General features: G+C 42.6%; 1 protein-coding gene and 4 long non-coding RNA genes across 5 annotated transcripts in view; 3 read left to right on the top strand and 2 right to left on the bottom strand.

Moving 5' to 3' along the window:
• The window catches only part of LOC135339246 (uncharacterized), a 73,319-nt gene that overhangs the window by 34,240 nt on the left and 11,950 nt on the right, over positions 1-27,129 (top strand). The gene's annotated exons all lie outside the window — the stretch shown is intronic.
• LOC135339161 (NACHT, LRR and PYD domains-containing protein 12-like) lies at positions 9,574-12,089 on the bottom strand. The gene has a single exon (XM_064535306.1). The coding sequence runs from the start codon at positions 11,935-11,937 to the stop codon at positions 9,775-9,777; it is 2,163 nt and encodes a 720-aa protein (XP_064391376.1). The 5' UTR covers positions 11,938-12,089; the 3' UTR covers positions 9,574-9,774.
• On the top strand, positions 13,447-15,917 carry LOC135339221 (uncharacterized). Its single transcript, XR_010395929.1, has 4 exons — positions 13,447-14,348; positions 14,505-14,920; positions 15,159-15,240; positions 15,799-15,917. It is a non-coding gene; the product is annotated as an uncharacterized LOC135339221 (long non-coding RNA).
• LOC135339252 (uncharacterized) lies at positions 24,497-25,269 on the top strand. The gene is made up of 2 exons (XR_010395963.1): positions 24,497-24,924; positions 25,125-25,269. It is a non-coding gene; the product is annotated as an uncharacterized LOC135339252 (long non-coding RNA).
• On the bottom strand, positions 25,814-26,873 carry LOC135339195 (uncharacterized). Its single transcript, XR_010395872.1, has 2 exons — positions 26,608-26,873; positions 25,814-26,164 (listed from the first exon to the last, which is right to left on the bottom strand). It is a non-coding gene; the product is annotated as an uncharacterized LOC135339195 (long non-coding RNA).

The following is a 27,129-nucleotide window of genomic DNA, read 5'->3' as shown; positions in this document are numbered from 1 at the left end:
CTCTCCTTCATAAAATGGTGTTGGTACATGTACGTACGTCATGTGATTACAGTTGCTTAATTAAGTTTCTTACCAATTTTGAGAGGCCGCTAATAGCAAGAGTCGATTCATAATAAAAGAGAGGGAGTATCCAATGTAGCATTACGTTGCGTCAAATGTATTCGGAAAGTGGCGTAACTTCCTGCTTTCTAACCAAACAATCCAAGTGCCCAAAGCCGCTACGTACTTACCTCGAGGCAGAAACATTTTATGCCATAAGTTGTTCAGACAGGGTGTAATGTTACACTCCGAATACATCTGATGCAAGGTAACGATATACGCTCGATACTCTCTCTCTTTTATTATGGACTGAATTTTGTATGTATGAAGATGTTTAGATTAATGGATCACGATTGGTTGTTATGGTAAGGTAGTCTACTTTGCATGGCTGAACACCCTTGTATTAGCTATAAGTACAAGCACTGCAATATGGGACAACCAACCTGCATGTCTGTTTCTGAAGTACTACTCTTTCAGTGTTTACATTGGAGCGTTTTTCCCATACCTCGATTTACAAGCTGACCATTGAAAGCAGGGTTAGAGATGAGGAACTCAGTGATGGCACTATCATGGTGTCCTCTCTGGTTAGTGGGTTGGGCAAGTGTGTGCCTACAGCTGTGAATAAATACTTGACTGATTGACGTCTGCATTGCTCCCAGGGTACATGCATCTATTTTAATATACAGGTGGTTGTTCTGTTGAAGCTTTATGACCACTTTGAGCAGCTATAATTATAAGCACTGCAATAATTATGTCCCTGGTAATCTGCTCTTTCAGTGTCTATACTACTAATTATCGTATAATATTATTGGAGCTATTTTCTCTTCTGTCACTTGCAGTTGCACCTCGAGGGGAAGCTCAGAGTTCTGGAGAATTGGACCAACAGCTGTGATAAGTCAGCACTACCAAAGGTGAGCTCAATCACTTTAAGAATAAATGTCTTTGAGCAGTATTGGTTGCCAGAGTTGAGAGAGCTGAGATCTCACTAGGGAAAAGTAAAATTGTTTCCTTCATAGTTTTGATCTACATGTAGTTGGTAGAAGAAAATTATTTTCAGAATACCTAACACCTTATAGGGTTTGATAGTGAGCCTCCCATTTCTAATTAAGATCTGATTGCACAAAATCTTCTTATCAGAGAGTACCTGCATTTCATCAATAGCAACTGAATGCCATGGCCTACCATTGATGCTCACAACAAAAGCCCCTTGCTGGTACATTGCTAAGATGGTGGTGGGCATTTCAAGCAAATCAGCAATATGGGCGTGAGATTATTCTCTGATACGTTTGATGGTCAAATGCTGTGAAAATAGATGCCATTTTCTTTATGCATGATCCAGCCAGTATATATGTGGAGGGTTGGGCAGGTTGTCTAGAGGAGCAGAAGTTCATTTGTACTTTTAGATTCGTTAAAATGTTGTACACCAAGTGGTGTGTGGTGTTTTATTGGTGAGCATTTTTAGTTAGTTATGTGGTGCGAATAAAATAGTGCATGTATTTCGTGCTTGTGCACAGTTCAATTCCAGTGCCTTACAATTCTCATTCTCCTCACAGCAGCTGTCCAGACGGAGGACCATGTGTCCGAGTCTTCTCTCATGTGACACTGCGTCCCACCAGTCCTGGTCTAAGGCCCCTCCCCCACAACCTCCTCTCTCACTTTAGCCCCACTCAAATCCTCAACCAAGTCCGTATCTTTTGCTCCAAGATCATGTGACAAGTCTTTCAAAGTGCACTTCACTCCTACCAGGTTCATGAAGTTCCTGAATGAGCAGGAGGTGAGAGGAGGAATGTTTGTGCTCAAATTTCATATTTTACTTTAATGACCCTTTACCTGTAAATGTGGATCAATTGCAATGTTGTTTGGGAGCAGATCTTTACCAAATGCATATTATGTTTTCATACCTCCTAGATTGGCAGTGAGAAGAAGTCCAGTCCTCTAGACAGTATCAGAGGGCCTCCGTCGTTCCTATACCACCCACAGAGGTGAGAGATACACATGTGCAGTGGTTAGAATATTCACTGGCCTTTAATCAAAATCTATCTACTATTTGCTAACTACAGTCCAACTTTAAGCTGACCTTTATTTCAAAGTGGGAGAATACCGTTAAATTTCATTGCCAGATTCAGTAGTTGACTGTACATGCACGTCACTATTGTATGTCGAGTATTCTCCACCTGGCAGCAACTTATTGATGTTCCCTTGTCAGGTTGAGGAGAAGAGTGAGACCATTCGATGTCTAGAGGATGACCTGCTGAGGGAGCTGGAGGAGAAGCTGCTCGAGTGGTCTCAAATCATGGACCCAGGTGTCATGGCTGAGCTGGTGAGAGAATTGGAACTGGCCAACAGCAAGGCAGATGTGAGTTTAGCATGTACATGTATACACTCGGTGAATACTGTATAATTAATACATGTACAGTAGACTCTCGTTAATCCGGCCACCCTTGGGACAGTGCAACTTGGCCAGAAGAGCGCGGTAGTTTGCATTTCAGAAAATAGCCGCGGCTTAAAATCAACCTACCTCGAATATTAATGACTAATTTTGCGGTTTTGTCTCGAGGATAACAAATAAAGATAATGAATCATTGCCTCTCTATTACAATGTAATCCCACAGCTGTGTTTGCTCACAAAACGGTTTACCTTTTTTATAACTTTCATTGTAGTGTTCATGAGCATCCCGCTTCCTACCTCTCATTGTACACCCCAACCACTCCCCCCACACACAGTTTTTCTGCTAAACCACACCCAAAATGTATACGTATAAAATTACTAGTTTGGGGCAGCAAGTATACAGAATAGCGAGTTGGCCACATTTCAGGCCGTACTTCAGAGAGTCGGAATAGCGAGAGTCTACTGTACCTTTATTATAACTACTGTACCACTACCACGATGTTGTGATGGTTGTATCTGTATACCTGTGTGTGTGTACATGACCACCATGCAATCTATTACCCAGTCTGCTGTGCAAGAGAGACTTGTGATGGAGGAAGAGCTCAAGAAGGCACTGGATCGCTGTAAGGAGTTGAAGCAGAGCAGTGTGCCTGCAGTGGACGGGGTGGACATATTCGAGTGCTACAAAGTAACGGGAGAAGGAAGAGTACTTGAAACAGGTGATAAAGTGGTACAGTATACCGTACCGTACGTATAGCGTCCTGGGTATAGTTTCCGTGGGCAAGCTAAACCTTGACGAATATTTATCACTCACGAAAACGTAGGCATGGTTGACCAGAACGCATGCAATGCAGTGAAGCAAAGGGAATTCTATACGAGATAGTTAATGGGCCCGAATATTGATGCTGCTCTATAATAGCACAACAAGAACTCATTTGCATTATTATAGTCTAGCAAACTAAATTGTGCGTAAAAACTACTATAATGAGAAGTTCATTAGGAAGAGTATGCAACTCCCACTAACCGTAGTAAGCATTCTGTCTAACCTACATCACAACCACATAGCTGTTGTATAAACTGTTAAAATTAATCTGCGATGAATGGATGAATAAACATGAATGGATGAATAACCGTTAGTGATGATTAGATTAGTTAGATAGCTTTGAGTAGCTAGTTTTAGATAGCTAGTGCAACTGAATAATTGCACACTGTTTTATTAAACGTAGCTAGCTCGCATGCAGCTGCATGCGCTTGTTTTTTTTTGGGAGAGGGGGAGAGGGGGGTGGAACAACCTTACTTTGTTCATGCTATGAATGGATGAATAAAAACGTTAGTGATGATTACCACTAATTGCTTTTTCTTATCAGCATTGTTATTGTTATTGTTGTATCTCAAGTGGCTGTGGTTACATGCAATAGTGAGTTTGCCTCCTGTGTACAGTCTATTGGAGTAGCGTACTCTTCCTCTTGGCCCTATCTGTGTTATATGACTCTTTCTGTAGCTACAATTCTTTGCTTTTGGCTCATTATGCACTCGGCATTTGTCATGGATCACAGCAAAGGCTTTTCTTATTTCTCCCCATAATAATTATAAGCAATGCTGTGAATAACCCCACCTCCTGTCAACAGACTAGTGAATGCTATCAGTGGAGGGGGGGGTGGACAACCTTACTTTGTTCATGCTATGAATGGATGAATAAAAACGTTAGTGATGTCTTATTTCGCCCCATAATAACATTGCAATGCTGTGAATAACCCCACCTCCTGTCAACAGACTAGTGAATGCTATCAGTGGAGGGGGGGGGGGTGGACAACCTTACTTTGTTCATGCTCTGAATGGATGAATAAACGTTATTGATGTCTTATTTCGCCCCATAATATCATTGCAATGCTGTGAATAACCCCACCTCCTGTCAACAGACTAGTGAATGCTATCAGTGGAGGGGGGGGGGGTGGAACAACCTTACTTTGTTCATGCTCTGAATGGATGAATAAACGTTAGTGATGTCTTATTTCGCCCCATAATAACATTGCAATGCTGTGAATAACCCCACCTCCTGTCAACAGACTAGTGAATGCTATCAGTGGAGGGGGGGATATAGATGTACTATTTGCTAGGTATTACTTTTTTGCTAGTGAGCTGCATTTCAGAGCATTTAGCAATTGATCATGTATATACTGTATGATCTATGCTCTGAATAGCCGATCTGATGGTGTACTGTGTGATTACACGTACGCTACTATCTCTTTATAATAGTTATTGCAACAACCCTGATAGCAGATGCCTATTTAATACCTAACCTACAGTCCAACTTTAAGCTGACCTTTATCTCAAAGTGGGAGAATACCGTTAAATTTCATTGCCAGATTTTCAGTAGTTGACTGTACATGCACGTCACTATTGTATGTCGAGTATTCTCCACCTGGCAGCAACTTATTGATGTTCCCTTGTCAGGTTGAGGAGAAGAGTGAGACCATTCAATGTCTAGAGGATAACCTGCTGAGGGAGTTGGAGGAGAAGCTGCTCGAGAGGTCTCAAATCATGGACCCAGGTGTCATGGCTGAGCTGGTGAGAGAATTGGAACTGGCCAACAGCAAGGCAGATGTGAGTTTAGCATGTACATGTATACACTCGGTGAATACTGTATAATTAATACATGTACAGTAGACTCTCGTTAATCCGGCTACCCTTGGGACAGTGCAACTTGGCCAGAAGAGCGCGGTAGTTTGCATTTCAGAAAATAGCCGCGGCTTAAAATCAACCTACCTCGAATATTAATGACTGATTTTGCGGTTTTGTCTCGAGGATAATAAATGAATCATTTCCTCTCTATTACAATGTAATCCCACAGCTGTGTTTGCTCACAAAACGGTTTACCTTTTTATAACTTTCATTGTAGTGTTCATGAGCATCCCGCTTCCTACCTCTCATTGTACACCCCAACCACTCCCCCCACACACAGTTTTTCTGCTAAACCACACCCAAAATGTATACGTATAAAATTACTAGTTTGGGGCAGCAAGTATACAGAATAGCGAGTTGGCCACATTTCAGGCCGTACTTCAGAGAGTCGGAATAGCGAGAGTCTACTGTACCTTTATTACTACTGTACCACTACCACGATGTTGTGATGGTTGTATCTGTATACCTGTGTGTGTGTACATGACCACCATGCAATCTATTACCCAGTCTGCTGTGCAAGAGAGACTTGTGATGGAGGAAGAGCTCAAGAAGGCACTAGATCGCTGTAAGGAGTTGGAGCAGAGCAGTGGACGGGGTGGACATATTCGAGTGCTACAAAGTAACGTGAGAAGGAAGAGTACTTGAAACAGGTGATACAGTGGTACAGTATACCGTACCGTACGTATAGCGTCCTGGGTAGAGTTTCCGTGGGCAAGCTAAACCTTGACGAATATTTATCACTCACGAAAACGTAGGCATGGTTGACCGGAACGCATGCAATGCAGTGAAGCAAAGGGAATTTTTACACACAAAATCACTGCTGCACCACGCCTACGTTTTTGTCTCGGATTTTTTATCCCACGAAAATGACCTGCTATACAGTATGTACTGATTAAGGCTTAGGCAAAATACACAATACATGATGCCGATTGTGTCTAGAGACTATTGTCCTTTTTTTTTCCCCATATAAAAGTTGCATTTCTGGTACTGTATCAGTTAATATTGATGCCACCTTATAGTGGGTAATTTTTGAGGGTCTCGCAGATTAGCCATTTTTGTAACTCTCAAAAAGTACCTACAAGTGCTAGAAGCCATCATTGCTTAGGACCACATGTTGTTTGCATAGCAACATTGTATGGTATTTGTTGTTTTGTGGTAATGCAGTGAGCAAACAGCTGTACCACTACCACATGGTGGTTGTATTACCTGTGTGTGTGTGTGTACATGATCGACCACCATGCAATTTGAGTTTGCATGCAGCAAAAATGCAAAAATATTCATCATGATAATGTGTGTAGCTTTATGTTATGTAGCTTTGCACCTCCACCGAGGCATCAGCACCCGCGGTGCTTTCATTAATACATGTACCTGCAATTATATAACTACTGTACCACTACCACGATGCTGTGATGGTTGTATCTGTATACCTGTGTGTGTGTACATGACCACCATGCAATCTATTACCCAGTCTGCTGTGCAAGAGAGATTTGTGATGGAGGAAGAGCTCAAGAAGGCACTAGATCGCTGTAAGGAGTTGGAGCAGAGCAGTGGACGGGGTGGACATATTCGAGTGCTACAAAGTAACGTGAGAAGGAAGAGTACTTGAAACAGGTGATACAGTGGTACAGTATACCGTACCGTACGTATAGCGTCCTGGGTAGAGTTTCCGTGGGCAAGCTAAACCTTGACGAATATTTATCACTCACGAAAACGTAGGCATGGTTGACCGGAACGCATGCAATGCAGTGAAGCAAAGGGAATTTTTACACACAAAATCACTGCTGCACCACGACTACGTTTTTGTCTCGGATTTTTTATCCCACGAAAATTACCTGCTATACAGTATGTACTGATTAAGGCTTAGGCAAAATACACAATACATGATGCCGATTGTGTCTAGAGACTATTGTCCTTTTTTTTTCCCCATATAAAAGTTGCATTTCTGGTACTGTATCAGTTAATATTGATGCCACCTTATAGTGGGTAATTTTTGAGGGTCTCGCAGATTAGCCATATTTGTAACTCTCAAAAAGTACCTACAAGTGCTAGAAGCCATCATTGCTTAGGACCACATGTTGTTTGCATAGCAACATTGTATGGTATTTGTTGTTTTGTGGTAATGCAGTGAGCAAACAGCTGTACCACTACCACATGGTGGTTGTATTACCTGTGTGTGTGTGTGTACATGATCGACCACCATGCAATTTGAGTTTGCATGCAGCAAAAATGCAAAAATATTCATCATGATAATGTGTGTAGCTTTATGTTATGTAGCTTTGCACCTCCACCGAGGCATCAGCACCCGCGGTGCTTTCATTAATACATGTACCTGCAATTATATAACTACTGTACCACTACCACGATGCTGTGATGGTTGTATCTGTATACCTGTGTGTGTGTACATGACCACCATGCAATCTATTACCCAGTCTGCTGTGCAAGAGAGACTTGTGATGGAGGAAGAGCTCAAGAAGGCACTGGATCGCTGTAAGGAGTTGGAGCAGAGCAGTGTGCCGATGGGGTAGATATTTGAGTGCTACAAACAACAGGTGATAAAAGTGGTACAGTATACCTGCACAGATTATGGCCTACATTATGCACTGCATCTATGTACATTAAATTAGTACTGGACTAGATATTATTTGTTGGTGAAAAACGCCAAATCAGCATCGTTAACTTTCCATGATTATTGTCTGGTTATATCTGTTGATTTAAGAGTTTATCGTGTTTTTCCTGTTCCTTTGCACAGTTTGAGGCTGAGAGTGCTGCCCTGTCAGTAATGAACCAGTACACTCGGACGCCTTCAAGAAGTTTAGGTATAAGAAATATGATAACCAAAACTGAATTTGTAGTCAAATAGTTGAAAGTGTGTATATACGAATGATGGTCATGTGATTATGCCATGTGTGTTTCTACCTTCTACTAAAGTATCGTATGATCTAAATTGCACATTAACTATTTGGTTGCCATGCAGAGGGTATGAATATACATACACTCATTGTACCCCCCACAGAGAGTTCTTGCGAGCATCGACAGTGGACCCCCTGGACAGAAGGCTGGGTATCAACAAGTACTCTGACGTGACCAAGCCAATCATCCATACATCAGCGTCCATGGAGATATGCTCCACCCACTCTGTGAGTCTCCGTATACTTGAGTGAGAGTATAGCCGTTATACTAGCATACTTCTATTAAACAACATGATAATCATCACATGTGCCATTAATTGCTCTGGTACGTACTTTGTCCACTGTTTGACTGAAGCTCAGACTCTACTACTAATCTAGAATTTAACAATTCCTCCAGTGTGAGGCTATTAACTTATTTTTATGCCCCAATCTTCATGCAGGGGCGTAGCAAGCAACTTTAAAGTGGTCAGGCCAACTAACAATTAAAGGTCAACTGTTTTTCTACTATTGGAACTTTGCATACAGTGGTGAATTTTTTACCTAGGAAAAGGTCATCACTTTTTCTCACCAAAACAGCATGCGCATTATCACTTACAATATTTACGCTATTACCTACCCAGCTGCAAAAAGTGGTTAGGCCAAAACCTGACAATCCTGACCGCTTGCTACGGCCTTGATCTTATGTGCAACGTTATGCTATAATTATGTGAACATTATTTCTTACTCGCCCAGGTTCAGGTTCGAAAGTATTGTGTTTGAGATCACGTCAAGCAGATAGAGAAGGTGGAGCTGGTCCTCCAGGTGAGGGTGTGTGTACAGGTAGAATTAATTTGGTAGGTACGTAAAGTGTTTAAGAAGTTTACTGCCTTGTGTCAGGTATAGTGTTGGTATGCTTGTACGGTGTATGTAAGTACATGTATTTATTTGTCTTACAAATACATGCATTCTTTGTCTTACACCAGTTGAAGTGTTCACTGCCCTCTCTTCTCCCCACACAGGACCTCCTTCAGCTGCAATACGAGGGCCTAGCAATCATGAAGATGTTTGTAAGGGCCAAAGTAAACGTTAATCTGCTCATCTTCCTCATGAACAAAAATCGACAGAGCGTTAAATTGGATTTCCACTACATTCATTGACAGTTTTATACGTACAGTGCATGTGCTCTCTGTGACACTGTAGGGAGCATTGAATTTAAACCATCATTATTACTGTGCTATATTGACCAATTCCAACTGATTTGTTTTTAGGTAATTGTTATGTAATGTGCCGACATATTTCTAGTCTTCTGTACACTAACTGTTTTGTAAATTGTCCTAGTAATATAATTATTGTCAAAAGTAAATCATGTCGAGATTAGCCTCGATCCCGGCCCAGGCCGCACTTCTCTTGAAAGCCTGTGAAGGAGGCTAGCTAGGTGGAGATTATAGCATTATTACAATAGTGTATTCAGTTACATACATACAGCTAGTGCATGACGTGCTCTCCGTGTCAGTAGGAAGCATTGAATTCACTCGTCACCATCTGTACATGTGCTATAATTATATTGACCAATGATAGAGATTAGATGCATAACACAACAAATTAATTAACATTTATTAATTAATTAATAACAACAATAATCATAATTATAATTATAACTAAACATAATTATAATTTACTAAACATCATTAATTATAAACATTAATTATATTAATAATAATCAATCAATTAATTATAAATTAATAATCAATTAATAAATAACATTAAATTAAAAAATTAGTACACATAACGCACATCATAACACACATTAATCTCGGGTAGTCCATTTCTCTTCCTCTCTTCGTTAGTGTCCATGAATACTGTCTCGATACAGGACTCTAGGCGGTAGGGTATCCACAATCGTGTCAGTTCAGAGCAGTGGGTGGTTAGATGTCTGGCAAGCGTCTTCATTCCATCTTCTGTTATTGAGTCATTACAAAATATTTGCAGTGTTTCAATCTTGTTGATCAGTCCAGTTGATAGCTCCTCGATACTCTGATCAGTCAGTTCACAGGAACGCAATCTCAATGTTCTCAGAGTCTTATTGACTGCAAGTCCAGCAGCAATGTGACGACAGCTAGTCACTGTGTTATGAGACAAATCAAGATATTCGAGGGAATTGTTTGTATTCAGAAGTTGATAGAGGGCAGCTCCATTGTCGTCTGATATTGTTAGTGAGCACCTGAGCAGGTCCAGGCTCTTTAATGATGTGTTAGTGGACAAGGCCGCACAGAGTTCGCAAAGTCCACTGTTACCAATGGCATTATTAGACAAATCCAATTTAGATATTGAAATAGTGTTCTCGATAATCTCAGCGATGTGCATCCCTGCTGTAGGAATATCATTATTAGAGTTGGGACACTTGGAGAGTCCTCGGGCCAGAAATTTGCAGCCTTGGTCATCAATAGAGCAATTGCTGAGGCTAAGTGTGAATCCATTACTGGTGTTGGAACAAGCTGATACGAAATATCCAACAGAGAGGCAGTCAATAGGATTCATTGTAGTGCTATCAAGATTTAGATTGTGATTAAGAAGATTAGCCACAAACACACACAGTCGCGAGTCTTCAGCTTCGTACAAACAATTGATGAGGGACAACAAAAAGATCGTCGTATTTTTGACAACCTTTCTGACCAGATCAAAAACAGTGGCTGGAACTGGACACAAGAATCGAGGTAGCAAGCTGAGGATTGGTCTACTAGTTCTCAGTTTGGTGATACCAGCGTAAAACTGGAAGACTGCACTGAATCGAGGATTACCAAACAGCATCTGGAATACAGAAATTTGTTGCTTGGGAGACATGAGAGAGATGTGGATTGCTGCTAGTAGCTCTTGAATAGACAGGTGGAGAAAGCAGTAGTAAACCAGATGACCATCGCTAATGATACTGGGAACAGTTTGTAATAGTCCAACGTTTGAAATTTCCTTCGTAATGCGAAGAGCGGCCAAATCATTGTCAGTAAATGTTGCTTTGTTGTTTTCGATCCCATGATATGCAAGTTGACACATTTGTACGGTCTCTGTTCTGATTTCCGAGGGCAGTGAGTCTGGGGATGTGATGTCTCCCACAGGAGTGGTCTTCCCCAACCTATCCTGGAGGTATCTCTTGAGAGAGCTTTGGACTACTGATGTGAATATCCCGTGGTTGGATGTGGGGAGTGAGTGGTTATCAGAAAGGAAGCAATTAACGACAATGGAAGCATTGAGGGGGAGGTAGCAGCTACTTTCTACCACTGGGTTCTCTCGAATTCTCTCCAGTAGAGTCTGCACAGCTTGTGAGTCACCATTCAGACACTCGGTAAAATACTGTTCTAGTTCATGTGGAGTGAACCCCAACACCTCCACCCTGGACGATACACGTGGGTGGAGCTTAGCTGAAGACGACGGGCGAGATGTTACAATTACAGCTGATTCGTGTAGCGGACTTTCTCGTGACATGTCTGGTCGAATTAGTTTGTTGATGATTGAGTCTCTAGGGAGGTCAGAAGGAAGTTCGTCCCATCCGTCCAGCACCCACAATACACCTTTGCCGTACAGTGACATAATTGCAGTTTCTGTTTCATTAGCCATCGCTTTGTTTGTGCAGGGAAGTAAGTCAGAAATTGTAATAGCTTCTCTAACGAGGGGATCTCTCAGTTTCACGAGGATTGCAATATCGAATTCTTGGAACAGTTTTCCCTCTGCCCACTCCTGACAGATGTGTAGAGCAAGGGTGCTCTTGCCAGAGCCGGGAGCTCCTTCAATCAACACAAAGTTTCGTCTATTTCCAATCTCAGAGAAAATGTTAGTCAAGTTAACTGGAGTTTTTTGAAGTAAAATATCGTCAATTTTTCCTGTGATTGATAGCCTAACAAATTCATCGTCGATTCTTCCTCTCTGTATTTTCTCCTTCTGAATCATGGCCAGTTTGAAGACTTTGTTTGTTGGAACAGGAGGCCATTGTGTGGCTGATGTGGATACTCGTGCTCTGTAGCGACTTTGTAGGTAGTCCCTGTACGAGGACAGCTTGTGGTTCAGCAGGACCCTCTCTCGGGAGGGGGGACACGAGGTGGTGGAGTCTGGGGAAACAAAACAATAGGTGAGTACCATTCCTGGTGATAGTTAATAGAGAATTGTATGTGTAACAATAGCAATTAAGTTGAAAGTCCCTTATTTGGTTGCAATCACTCCCACAACGTATGGTACCACAATGACCACATGCACTCTCACATGACAGACTCACATTTGTCAGACAAGTACTTGCACACTCGAACAGCAACGTCTTCTTTGAGCAGGGAGAGTATGATGAGTAGCAGAGCTTGGAAAGTGGCGTCTTGTCCGTTGGTCAGAATCCAGAATTTCAAAGCCAGCAACATTCCTGCCAGAGTGCCATCTACATATGCTCTAGTCCTCACGTCAGTTTGCTCTCCAGGTGAGAGCTCCAATTTTTCAAGATAGCCTTTGTGAACATTGTCGAAACATGCTGCTAACTCGGGTAGATCTGGTTCCTTTATTGCTGTATTGAGCTGCTCATCAGTCAGTTTCATTTCTGTCTTCAGATCGTCAATTGTGAGCTCTGAAATAGATAGCAAGCACACAAGGTTAGCAATCACCAATGAGGGTTTTATGCTTTAGCAATCATTGGGTTTATCCTTTATAGGAAACATGACAGTCTTTATACCTTGGTTCTGCTCTTTAGTGGCCATTCCAGCAAATAAATCTGTGCCTTGCAGCTAGCTCTCTCTGAAATATATTGGGTGTGTTGTTGTTTTTGCATGACTTGCAAAAAAAGTGGGTGTATCTCAGATATCTAAGACTGAGATACACCCACTTTTTTGCATTTAATACCACACCCAAAGACATTTGAGACAAAACCTCCAAAAGAACGGCGGCTGATTCATGAGACTAGGTACTGGCATGCGCAAGGAACACGTGGTCAGGCAGTCAGTTCTCAAGATTTCCCTTGCTGATCTATCCTGTAATTCTCTATACGAAGATGACCACTACCTCCTCGAGCACATCCTCAACTGGAACACCGCCGATCAGTTCCACCAACCCGACGACAACTCCGACAACTCTCAACACCATGATTGCCAATTCTGTCCAGGCAGCCCTCGGCGCGGTGTTACCAACGATCATCACCGCAATGGACCAGTGGATTCAGGCAGCAGTCCAACAACACCACCCCACAGCCATCCCCTCATCAGTCTCACCATCAGTCCCACCCTCAATCCCAACCATCTCTGCTTCCGGCTCGGGTACCCCACGGAGTCCCACCTCAGGCCCTGTTGTCAGCACCGGAACGGCAGGTATGTCAAGTACCTCACTAGCACATGTTCCCCTCGTATCCACTAGTGCCCCCCGTACTCAAACCCGCATGAGCCTCCCCACATTACCGACGATACCAAGCATTATTCCATATACGGTCAATGTAGGCCAGAATGCCATCCCCATTCCCGACAAACTATCTAAAAAATCGGAAAAAGGGGAATTTATCGAACTAGCGGAGTTCTTACCCGACTCGTTCGGGGGTACCTCAACGATACGGGTGAGAAACCCAGAAAAAAGCGCAGCGTTGCCAACATATTACAGTGGGTTGAATGCTTTAACGCATACGTCTCATTTGTCACGCAACGTGACCCCACACGCGTGCATGACCTTTTAGCGTATTCCTCACTAATCGTCCACACGGCCCGGAAATACGCTGGAGACGGGTGGATACAGTATGTGGATACAGTATGATAGAAACTTTAGAAAAGCAGCTGCAGCTAACCCAGCCATGAAGTGGGGCGAGATCTATCAAACATTTTATGCTATGGCTTTTGTAAATGCAAAAACCAAAGAGCATTGTTCATTATTCTTTAGCCTAGACCACGCAACGACGGAATGCGATGACTACGAACCTCCCAAAGCACCTACTAACTACCACAAACGACCTATTGCGGCTGTCAACTCGGCAGCCGCAATTGGAACTTTGGCACATGCCCACACCTCCCAAACTGTCCATACCAACACTCTTGTGTGAGTAGAGTGTGTGTCTGTGATAGTGCCGAGAGTGAACGTGTGTGGGTGTGAGTAGTGAGTGTGAAAAGTGAACATGCATGTATATGTGTGGGTGTGTGGAGGGGGTATGCCATTGGCCAGGAGTGAGTGTGTGAAGTGAACTTGTTTATACAACACATTGACCCTTCCTCCGCACACACGCAGTTTGTGAAGTTTGCCGAGCGAGAGGAAGGGAACACCCCCTACCACAGACAGTACGACTTCCTCATCCACCGCTTTGCCTCTCTTAGCCTCACCAAGAATGTTGACGACACCGATAAATATCACGAGTATGTGTACATGAAATGAGTTTGAGTGGCCACAGGTCGAAGTGTTAGGTGTCATATTTTAACTGTACTGCCCTTAGGGTGCTCTGTCACACGCATAACTTGTGATCACATTGGTTTCATCACCAACTCCACCCCTCCCCACTACACCTCACACAGGACGCGGATGGCTGGGTTGCAAGGACTGAGGGGAGTGATAAAGATCACATGAACAAGATAGTGCCGCCCTTCCTCTTCAATATGCACAGTCACAGTGTCGCCCAGTCAAGGTATACTGTCTAGGAAAGTCACTACAATTTGCTTCAGTTCTACTCCTGGAGCATACACATACTTCAATGAGTAAATGTTGATAGCCTCAGTCTGTATCAAACGTACCTATTGATGGCCTTAGATAATTATACAGTGTGTGCCAATAGTAACCTCCCTCCCACTCTGACAGAGAGTCTGGTGAGATCCAGCCTGTTGTGGAGGAGGGGGACAGTCTGGGGGGGTACTCTCAGGATAGTCTCACTGCAGGAGCTTATCGCTTTTGCCGGACTCTCTCCCATCGATAGTGTCCTCAAGCCAATACTACAGTAAGTCAGTCAATGCCTTGTGTGCGTCGGTGCTACTTGTAGGCAAGGTGGTTTCTCTAATAGGTGTAACTTAAATGGAACTGCATTCAGCAGGAGTTCATTAGGATTCTTAATGAACTCCTGATGTTAGTAAAGTGCTATGACCTATTGTGCAATGTTGTCTCAGCAGGTCTAGTACCATGACAACCATTGTCTCATTTCCTGTGTATATAGTAACACTCCATTGCTCCCCTTGTAGACACTATGACCTAAACAAACTATAGATATCGGACAAGGAATTCACAGCTGGTGTGTACGCCATCGTTGTGGAAGCCATGCAGGTACACGTATATACATGTACTGGTGGCCAAGTGTTCTCACCATAGTGTATAGTGCATCACGCTTGATAAAAATTCTTGTGGAATTCTGACTTGACTGTCCATAACAGACTGTCAACAGTATTTCGTTACTCTCTGCTTTATTCTGTTGTGTAACATTGATAGCTTTCAGGTCCAACATACTCCTTGTTTATTCTTGATCAATTGTTCCCTCCAGTGTAGACATGTATCCCCACGAAGACAGTACCTACATGTGTATTGTACTTTCCACTCACATGTACCCCCTCAGTGTACAGTATCTATCATGTACCCCCCCCCCCACCCACAGCCCCCCAGGGTACATTATCCACTGTACTTGTACCCCTACAGCCCCCCAGGGTACATTATCCACTGTACATGTACCCCCACAGCCCCCCAGTGTACATTATCCAATGCACATGCCCCCCCCCCAGTGTGCGTATCTATCATGTGCCCCCCACAGCCCCCAATGAACATTATCCACTTACACGTACCCCTACAGCCCCCCAGTGTACATTATCCACTGTACATGTACCCCCACAGAGACAGGATCGGTACAAGGCCGTCCAGTTGCTGGTGGACCACGTGGATGCCAAGGTGAAGGAGTCCTGGGAGACCAAACAAGGGATCCTTGGCACACTCTAAGTGTGTTGCCGTGGCAGCAGACAGCTCTCTAGGTGAGTCTCCATGGTAAAGTACTTGTATGGTTGCACATACTATTTTTGGGCCATTTTCTAAACAAGGCTATATGCATTTATTCTTCGTACATGTACTTCGATGCTTTCATAGCTGTTATTAAGTTTCTGCATGACTGTACATGTATGTTTTGACACTGGCTTAATCCTTAATCTCTATAATTATGCCTCGGTGCGCATGCGCAAGCGAGGTATACGGTAGTGTGTTTGTGTGTCTGTGTCTGTGTGTGTGTAGGCTGCTACAGCTGCTCAAGGATGAATCAAGTGCAAGTAAGAGTTTTTATAGGCTTCTAGTCATGTTTTCTTGGATTTCAATTCGTGGATTTGCAAAATAATGCTTAGTTCTCGTGTTATGCCTAGTTTTGCTTACTTGAAATGCCATTGCAGCCTTTTCAGAAGAGTCTGTACCAAAACTTGTTCACCGAGTGTTGCTACTGTACTTAGTAGTTAGCTCTGCACTAGAATGCTAGTTATAGCTGCAAGAGTGAGAAGAGAGCTGCAAAGCTCTGCTGACTTGCAGCCATTCATTTTTGACTTGAACTTTTGGCATCGATCGCTTTTAAAAACAATCATGGGCGATCATTACCCACTCTTCGAGTTTCCCTGTGATTCTGGATTCTGCATGCAGCAAAATTAAAAATGTTCATCATGATCAATGTGTGTATAAAAGCTAGCTTTATGTTATGTAGCTCTGGCACCTCTACCGAGGCATCAGCACCCGTGGTGCTTTCATTATACGTAGTGTAGTTTAATTCCACGCTTTAAATCTGCATACATGTATTTACATTACTTAGCTTGTGTCCACTCATGCAGGTCCGTCTGTACTGGATATATTCGTACACTGGTCCGCCACCTCCGTATCTCCATAGAAACCGTTTCAGAAGGCCCCTCTGACCTCACGTCCTCTCTAACCTTTCAGCAATCCATCACTATCACTGTGGGGGAGTTTGCAGGAGTCCTTCCCGACTATCATAAGCCAGATATACTGGAGCTCATCAACTCTTATGTACCCGTGGCCTCAAGGGGTCTTGATAGCGGAGCCACCACTGGACTGTCTGTACATCCTCTGGCATCTCAGGACACTCGAAACAGGTGAGAATGATATTATACAGCTTTTGCTTCATTTAGCTGTTTGTGTACATGTATGTGTTAGTTTCCTGTCATAAACACTGTTTGTACATGTACGTGTTCTCTGATTCTGGTGCCTTCGTGAATCCTGTTTATAGCAGTAACCTTTGAGTAGACTATGATATTATGTTATACTTATTGTCCGTACATCAGAATTTATGGCAGTAAACCTCCGAGGACGAGGGTGAAGCTCCGAGGCCAAGGATGGTTTACGTTTGCCATAAATTCAAATATAGTGGACAGTAAGTGTTATATACCCACTTGAATGAAAAGTACTTGTTACCTAAGCTACCTTACCTTGGATACAACTAGCTAACAGTCTCAAAAACTATTGAGGCAAAAAGGTTGTGCGTATAGCTTTTAGCCAGTGCTAAGCTTCTAGCTCTACGCACTAACTTGTCAATGTCCAAGCAGTGAGCCTCACCCATCCTCCAGCCTAGCCTCGATCCCAGGCCTTACACTTTTTCTTGCTGTTGTCACTGTTCATCGATAAATCATAAGAAAGACATAGTGAGGCAGCAAAGAAAGAAATGGGCATACAGTTAAGAAAAAGTAAGGCCTGGTTCGGGAAATCGCGTGATCCACAAGGATTTTTATGAACGTGGGCGATATGTAGCCCACAATCGTGACGTAAGATATTCTCCCACGCATTCAGAGTTAATTAATTAATAAGAACTGAGACAACCACCAAGCTGTGCTGCAAGTCAGATCAGAGAACCAGCGTGGCCAGCTCTGGTGGCAGTAGCTACCTGCTATATGATAATGATGACTAAGCTATTCTTGATCTATACTATCAGTAGACTATAGAAAGACACAAGAAAAGGTGGATAGTCTGATAGAATCTGAACATATAACTAGTAGATCATCTAGCTAAGCCTAAGGTTTAGCTAGCTATAGTGCTTGCAAACTTCCAGTTCCAAGTCCATGTCCAGCTTGCTGCAGGCAAAGTTTTATTAGTCATAGATCTCTACGTGGGCAGTCCAACATCTCTAGCTCAGCATGCCCACGCTCATTTTCACCCTTCTACCCTCACACGACTTCCCGATACAGGCTCTCCTTTTTCCTAACTCTACGTCTATTTCTTTCTTTATTCCTCCAATTAATACCGTATTTTATCTTATTGAACGATTGTGATAAAGAACAGAAAAAGGAGAGCCTGTGTAGAGGCTACCTCCAGCCTTCCTGGTGTTTAGTGAGCCCCACCCATCTGTCCTGCCTTTGTCAACAAGTGTCTAGCTTCTTTTTGGCTGTGTAGATCTAGTATAAAATCAGTGCGCCCTCAAGGCAAGGGAGTTTATGAGGAATGTGCTCCAGGCTAGGGCTGGGGTTTATGGTAGTTAAACCCCAGCCAGTTGCTATGATACAGACCCCAAGTGGGGAATATATTATAGAGGATGACCTGCTTGTAATTATGTGACCATGCACAATAGACTGCGTGCATTACTAAGTGTTTAAGCTTCCATAATTGTATTCCAGCCCCATGTTGACTACCTCCCTGGTCAAGTGTTTGAGGGCGGTGGCTGACACTTGTCACTCATTAGTGCTGGAGACGGCGTTCCCAGGGCAACTGTTTGCCTCCCTCGTCCAATTGCTCCTCATTCGAGAGCCCAGCACACAGCTGGATGTGGCCCTACTCTGGCATCGTCTCGTAGATCACCATGCCAACTCGTAGATCACCATGCCAACAAGGACAAGATTCCTCTCAACACGTGTGTGTGTGTGTGTGTGTGTGTGTGTGTGTGTGTGTGTGTGTGTGTGTGTGTGTGTGTGTGTGTGTGTGTGTGTGTGTGTGTGTGTGTGTGTGTGTGTGTGTGTGTGTGTGTGTGTGTGTGTGTGTGTGTGTGTGTGTGTGTGTGTGTGTGTGTGTGTGTGTGTGTGTGTGTGTGTGTGTGTGTGTGTGTGTGTGTGTGTGTGCCAACAAGGACAAGATTCCTCTCAACACGTGTGTGTGTGTGTGTGTGTGTGTGTGTGTGTGTGTGTGTGTGTGTGTGTGTGTGTGTGTGTGTGTGTGTGTGTGTGTGTGTGTGTGTGTGTGTGTGTGTGTGTGTGTGTGTGTGTGTGTGTGTGTGTGTGCGTGCGTGCGTGCGTGCGTGCGCACATGCTATGTTCAGTGGGCGTACTAGATTTTATTTGTCAGTTATACAGGTCCATTTTGTCTTAGCTTTCACTACATGTATGTATACAATCATGTGCAGTATACAATCATGTGCAGTGCTTACAGCTACATGTACGTGTATTTATACCCTCCCCTTGTGCAGTGATTGGGTGAGTCTGGAGGCTGTAGGGCTCTCACTGGGTGTGGTTTTGAAAAGGTTCCTCTCTAAAACAGTCAACTCTCTCTTCACCAATCTCCTGGAACTGGCCAAAGCTATCTGCACTAGCCCTGCTAACACACTCGCTTTCTACCAACTCGTATTTCTCCTGACACTGGAATTCTCTTATCAAGGGCTCTCGGATATACTGGTCTTCCTACACCAGCTGCAAGAGCTTGCTGTGAAGGAGAAAGGCCTTAAGGCACATCACAGAGTGGTGCTACAGTGGCGGGTGTGCTGCATCTAGCGTCCAAGATCAGTCGAAATGAGGTACTCAAGACGACGCACATTGATGGAGTGATTGCTAAGAGGAGGGAGACAGCTCCGAAGGCTATGGTGGGACATTTTTCTAGAGGGGTGAGTGTGTGTGTATGGGGGGGAAGGGGGATATCCCCCCCTAGCTCCAATTCCCCCCCCCCTAAAATTTGCATGTAGGTACTAGTTGGGGTCCATAGCTGGCAATTTTACATACTAACAGCAAGAGTTCGTCTATTATGAACTCTCTTGCTAACAGTTTGACCCTTTACCAGTAAATTTGGTAATGATCATCACATGTATTTGCTCTCAATACTAATTACAATGTTGTTTGCATGAGAGTAGATCTTTACCAAATGCATTATTTTGTTTTCCTTTTACCTTCTAGAAGTGCAGTCATCTAGACATGGAGGAGAAGCTGCTCAAGAGATATCAAATCATGGACCCGGGTGTCATGGCTGAGCTGGAGTGAAAATTGGAACTATGCAGATGTGAGTAGTTTTAAATTAGCATGTATGCAAGCAAGCACACTGTTTCTGTGGTACATGTATATCAGACTAATCTTACAGGTTGCAGTAGATTTGTTGTGTCATATCCGCGAGGTACCGGTTAAGCAGATGTTAAATGTACGTGCCCATTCATATCTCTCACGCTAGAGGTTAGGGGTCACGAGACTGCGATTAGGTTTTGGGGGAATACGGAAAGAGGGGCCCCTGTGATTAGCAGTATAAAGAGCCTCATTTAGCCCCTCCCCCCCTAATCGAAACTATAAGTGAGAGGCATGCATTAGCACATCGCAGTTTGCAACACTCGTTATTATTAGTGAGTTTTCATGATTTTAGTCCATTTATCATCTGTTGGTTTAAGTTACCGTAATGCCGGTTTATCATGTTTTCCTGTTCCTTTGCACAGTTTGTACAGTATATACTGTATGATCTATGCTCTGAATAGCCGATCTGATGGTGTACTGTGTGATTACACGTACGTACTATCTCTTTATAATAGTTATTGCAACAACCCTGATAGCAGATGCCTATTTAATACCTAACCTACAGTCCAACTTTAAGCTGACCTTTATCTCAAAGTGGGAGAATACCGTTAAATTTCATTGCCAGATTTTCAGTAGTTGACTGTACATGCACGTCACTATTGTATGTCGAGTATTCTCCACCTGGCAGCAACTTATTGATGTTCCCTTGTCAGGTTGAGGAGAAGAGTGAGACCATTCAATGTCTAGAGGATGACCTGCTGAGGGAGCTGGAGGAGAAGCTGCTCGAGAGGTCTCAAATCATGGACCCGGGTGTCATGGCTGAGAATTGGACAGCAACTCAGATGTGAGTTTTTTGCATGTACATGTATGCACTCGGTGAATACTGTATAATTATGCCTTGAGGCGTAGCCGCACGAGGGATACGCTAAAGCTGACTGTGTTGGTGCATACATGTTATACCTTATTATATCCCGTTGCTACGTTGTTGCCAAGTGCAATATGAAGCATATTGCACTGCTGAAAGTCATATTGCACTGACCGCAAAGTCATATTGCACTGACCGCAAAACGCCCCTCTGGCAATTAGACAGACAATTAAATTAAAATTAAATTAATACGCATGAGAAATAACAAGTTTTAAAGTATGTCCAGCCATGCAGGAATGAATGTTCAGCACTGCTGGAGTTTCTTCTTGCAACCATGCAGGTTTTAAAGTTGTCCAAGATTCATTTTGTTGAAGATTCTGTGTTCCTAGATCGACCTAGTCCTCGACATCGTGATGCATGTCAATTCTGCTTCACCGTAGCACTAGAAGTGGCTCTTTTTGCTGGGGGCATGAGCTGTTTTGCAGCAGTGTAGAAGCGAGCTTTCTTGGCTTGGTTATGAGGCCGAGCGTAGACCAGCAGCTAATACCATGTATTCACTGAGTAGTGGGGTGGGGCTGTTTCTTTGCAGCAGTAAGTGGGGCGGGGCTGTTTTGCAGCACCAGAAGTGGGGTGGGGCTGTTTTGCAGATTTCAGTTGAAACTCCAACAATTTTGTGTCAAGCCATTCGTCGGTCATGCCAATCTTATACGCTGCAGATACTGGCGTCTAGAAGAGAGAAGAGATGGAGCTGTGTCTAGAGTTGTCTCTGTCTTTTTTTGTGCTGTTTATATTGTGTTACTAGGACAGTGTTATGTTGCTATGCCCTCGGGATATAAACTAGTTATAACGCGTGAACTCGGGCTGCATGGCATATATTGCACTCAGCCCTCGGGGCTGGCGCCCTCGTGCTTCAGTGCAATATATTCCATACATCCCTCGTGCCCGTGTTATAACTATAACTTACGTAATATTTACTACAATTTAAACCATAATTTGCTGCTGTCAAGTTGTACTTTTGGACTCTAGCATTTAGCCTCACTATTGTTAACATTTCCTCTCTTTGTTCATGTGAGCCCCACCCAGGGCCTCCATCACTGTATGTTGTGCTCCTACAGCCATTTTGTACTCACTTTGCTCTCTATCTAAGAATTGTTGGCACAGCAATAGTGAAGTCAATGTGCATGAATGCTTGCTATAGTTTAGCTACAGTATTTCAATTGCATATAGCGGAATAGAACCTGTTTCTAGCCTGTCTAGTATCACTTAGCTAACTATTTGTCTATACCGAGAAAGGGCTCAAACAGACTGTGTGTGTGTGTGTGTGTGTATTCCAGCTGTAACTGCTCAACGGTTGCAATGCGACAAAAACTAACAGCTTCTATAGGCTTCTAGCCACGTTTTCTTGGACTTTGTTTCGTGGATTAGCAAACTAAGGCTTCTTTCTTGAGTTATGACTAGTTTGACCCACATTGAAGGCTGTTGCAGTCTCTTCAGAATCTTTCGTAGAATCATCTGTTCGTACAAAATTTCTATTCAACTTATAAGTTAGCCTTGCACTAAAGCGCGAGCTTTTTGTTAGCTAAGAGCCAGAAAAGAGGTTTTATTAGCTATATAGACTATAGTAGCCATTTGTTTTCTTTGCAGACACCCATTATTCTTGTACATGTAGATTTAATGCGCATGCGTGCTCATCCCCACATGTGAGATAATCCAGATCCTGATCTACTTTTTCTTGGGATTCTGGTAAGAAGCCACAAGCACAACAATGATTATAGAATAGATAACAATAGAGTACACAAGTCTGGTAACAATAGATGCATGTAACACCAGTCTTTTCTACTTTTTGCAAATACTACGGTAATTGTATTTAAATATAAGCCTCATGATCCAAATTCTCTATTACTATTCTGTACAGATTGTGCCTTTGACAAAGGTTTGCTCCCGCTGTTTGGCTACAGGTTATATAAATAACATGCTCTATCTTTGAAGATTGATTATTCATCAAGCCATCAGATAGGCTTCTGTTTACATTCAGCTCCTCTCCTATTCTATTTGTAATTCAATTCTGTCAACAGTAATACATTATGTAATTACCTCTTCACCTCTCTAACACTCTCATAGTTTGAGAGAAAGCGAAACATGACGAGAGGCATTAGCACAGCGCAGCTTGCAGCACTCGTTAATACACGTACAGTAGACTCTTGTTAATCCGGCACAGTGAAGCTTGGCCAGAATAGCGAGGTGGTTTAAAATAGCCACGGCTTAAGGGGGGAATGGACCATAAATATATGTTCCACTAATCCTGCCAAAACGTCAGTAGTGTTTACATCATACCCAAGTTTTTACTATCAAAATGTAGCTTTTAGAGTACACTGTTAAGTGTGCTTAACACAAACATATAACTCGTACAGGGGGGGGGGGGGGGAGTTACAAGGTATGTTTCAAAATGACTTAGGTACATGTACATTTGTGATTTTTATCTTTGACAGTTGTGGTGTAAAAATAATCTAATTCATAGATAGTACTTGTCTGTGGTTGTGGTGAATTGTGAGGAATTTTAATTTTGTTTCAATTGGGTATCCAGTAAAGTACCTAAGTTATTATTTAGCGAATCTAATAACTAATGACATCATCACATTAGTACTACATGTCATCACATTAGCATTAAGTTAAGCATGATGTAATCATTTAAACAAAAGTGGGCATATAGCCAAACATTTTGTGACGTGCTTACGCACTCCCAAATCTCCCCCCCCCCCCCCAACTTGTTATCCTAGATGAAACCCTGTTAGTGTATTAGAGAGTACAAGAATGATTTGTCAGAACAATCTCATGTACCTCTTTGGTAAACATGCACTAACTGTGTTGTACTGACTTTCATTGAATCACACTGTATCACACGTCACTCCCCTTGCAGCTATACAATGAAGTACATGGCTGCGATAAAATCCTTCGATGTTGTGGATAGGCAATCAGCTGTCTACTGACCAGGTGTGTGTGGGCGGGGAATTGTGCGCTCAATAAGTGATAATCCTTATTAGTTGCTTAAAACCTGATACACAATTTCAGTCAATCAATTTTTACATGCCCCACAGAGACGTAACCTATAGCTGTGTTCCATTTACCTCGGCTGGAAAAAAGGTGAGTCAATTAGTGACTTTCTATGACATTTATTCCCGGAACTGAATCATAATAATAATTATGACTCTCATTGTACCCCCCACAGAGGGTTCTTCCTGCAAGCATCGACTGTGGACCCCCCGGACAGATAGCTGGGTATCGATGCGTACTCTGACGTAACCAAACCAATCATCCATACATCAGCGTCCATGGAGATATGCCCCACCCACTCTGTAAGTCTCCGTATACTTGAGTGAGAGTAGCCGTTATACTAGCATACTTCTATTAAACAACATGATAATCATCACATGTGCCATTAATTGCTCTGGTACGTACTTTGTCCACTGTTTGACTGAAGCTCAGACTCTACTACTAATCTAGACTTAACAATTCCTCCAGTGTGAGGCTATTGACTTATTTTTATGCCCCAATCTTCATGCAGGGGCGTAGCAAGCAACTTTAAAGTGGTCAGGCCAACTTGCAATTAAAGGTCAGCTGCTTTTCTACTATTGGAACTTTTATACAGTGGTGAATTTTTTACCTAAGAAAAAGGTCATCCCTTTTCCTCACCAAAATAGCATGCGCATTATCACTTACAATATTTACGACCATTACCTACCCAGCTGCAAAAAGTGGTTAGACCAAAACCTGACCAGCCTGACCGCTTGCTACGGCTTTGATCTTATGTGCAACGTTATGCTATAATTATGTGAACATTATTTCTTACTCGTCCAGGTTCAGGTTCAGAAATGTTGTGTTTGAGATCACGTCAGGCAGATGGAGAAGGTGGAGCTGGTCCTCCAGGTGAGGGTGTGTGTACAGGTAGAATTAATTTGGTAGGTACGTAAAGTGTTCAAGAAGTTTACTGCCTTGTGTCAGGTATAGTGTTGGTATGCTTGTACGGTGTATGTAAGTACATGTATTCATTTGTCTTGCAAATACATGCATTCTTTGTCTTATACACCCGTTGAAGTGTTTCACTGCCCTCTCTTCTCCCCACACAGGACCTCCTTCAGCTGCAATACGAGGGCCTGGCAATCATGAAGATGTTTGGAAGGGCCAAAGTGAATGTTAATCTGCTCATCTTCCTCATGAACTTTTAAAATCCTCAGAGTGTTAAATTGGATTGCCATTAACAAATTGCATGTATTCATTGACAATTGCGTGTGAGCATTCTTCAATTATTTACATCATCTGCATGTACTATCATAGATAGTAGAGGCATAGATGTAGGAGAGAGGGATTGGAAACGGAAGAGGGCCTCGGAAAACATCCGCGCCTCGCTTTCTTGTCTTCTTTTCTTGCCTCAAATGAGGAAAACTCATTGCATAAGCGGTGAAAGAATAGGGAAAGAGACACATGTACAATCAACAGTGCATTGGTACATGGTAATAGTAAGGAGAATGTGCAGAGCTAGTGGTATTGGATACTTGTTTCACAGTAGATATAAAATCATCAGAGGATGCTTAGTTCCCTGAAATTGTGAATGTATTTGTGACTGTCAGAGGCTTCTCTTTTGCTGCCAACTTAATTAAATGAAAAAAAAAACCATCAAGAAGTCGATCCACTAGTTTGAGGCAATAACCATGATCATTCATACGACAAGATACATAATACACCATGTAACTTTCTTAATAATTGTGATGAATCAATTGTACGAAGTTTCTATATATACTAGGCTGGTGAGCGTACATTTCAATTTCCAATTCATTAAGTATAATTACATACACTTGGAGACAGCAAAACACTCCACAGCACTGCCAGTTGCTTTCTAAGTGTAAAACGAGTGGGATCAAACCGAACAACATTAACAAAAACTTACACGATAAAAATGATTATTACAGCTATAATTATGATTAGTTTAGCACTCTAATCAGACAGTCTTAGATGGAGAGAAGCTGGTGAGGTATACAAGGGTGTATATATAGCCGGAACAGCCGATAACATTTACGAGGGCGGTGACGTGTAGGGTGTAGAGAGGAGGGGTATTCTTCTGTCTTCTTTTCTTCAGCGTACTCAGTAAGTTTTGGCTTGCGAGGTATTGCTATATAAAATATAGATGAAACAGCATTTGTAGTAGTTAAATATCTCGGGCCTACAGGCCCTTCACCACAATCTAACTACCGGGCCAATAACAATTATGAGGTAAAAATAGGTGACTACACATTCATGCACACAAAAGCTATACATCCACCTGATCCAAAACTAATGCTTTTGGGGTGATCACCAATCATAAGGGAATGTATGCCTAAAATTAAAATTTCTGTAAAACTTAGCGTATTCCCAAAAAAGGGATCTTTAGTGGTGCTCTTTAATTCAACTTTTTTCTAGCACTAAATTTTACCAGCTGATGTATGACTAATTTTCTTTGGCTTGGGGTGATACCACATGATGTACCAACAAGCATATTGAAGTATAATTATGACCTAAACATTAATCATTTCAGAGAAAAAGGGATAAATGTGTACAATACAAGATTAAACTTACCTAAATTCAATGAAGAAGATAGTTGCAACGGTAAATAGAGCTTGAATAATGGTTATTCACTATCTATATAAAGCACAGTTGCATTGGATACTGGAAAACTTGACAGAATACTAGTGACAACTCATAAAATCCTAGATTTGCAATAATCTCAGTTACCCGCGAAGTTCCTGGGGAATAGATTAGCCCTCAGCGAGGCGCGGATGTTTATCGAGGTCATATGTGAAGTACATTGAAATCTACTTCCGTTTCCAATCCCTCTCTCCTACATCTATGCAGAGATACAAAAGAAAGGGGATTGGAAACGACCGCCCACGCCCTATGTAAAAGGACTGACATCCGGTGAAGCACTCCGTGTAATTATTGCGCTCGCAAATAATTACATGGAAAAGTTTTGTATCCCTGGTTTCTAGCTCTCCTATCCACTAGAGATCACTCAGGGCCTGGGAGATACTTGAGAGAAGTAAGCTTATACCACTGACAAGCTCTAAGTCCGTTGTCTTTACTCTGTTTCCAATTTTTTTG

The sequence above is a fragment of the Halichondria panicea genome, chromosome 7, assembly GCF_963675165.1.
Source record: "Halichondria panicea chromosome 7, odHalPani1.1, whole genome shotgun sequence".
Taxonomy (NCBI): Eukaryota; Metazoa; Porifera; class Demospongiae; order Suberitida; family Halichondriidae; genus Halichondria; species Halichondria panicea.
Note: the sequence above shows the minus strand (reverse complement) of the source record. Positions and strands in the feature narration are given on the sequence as shown.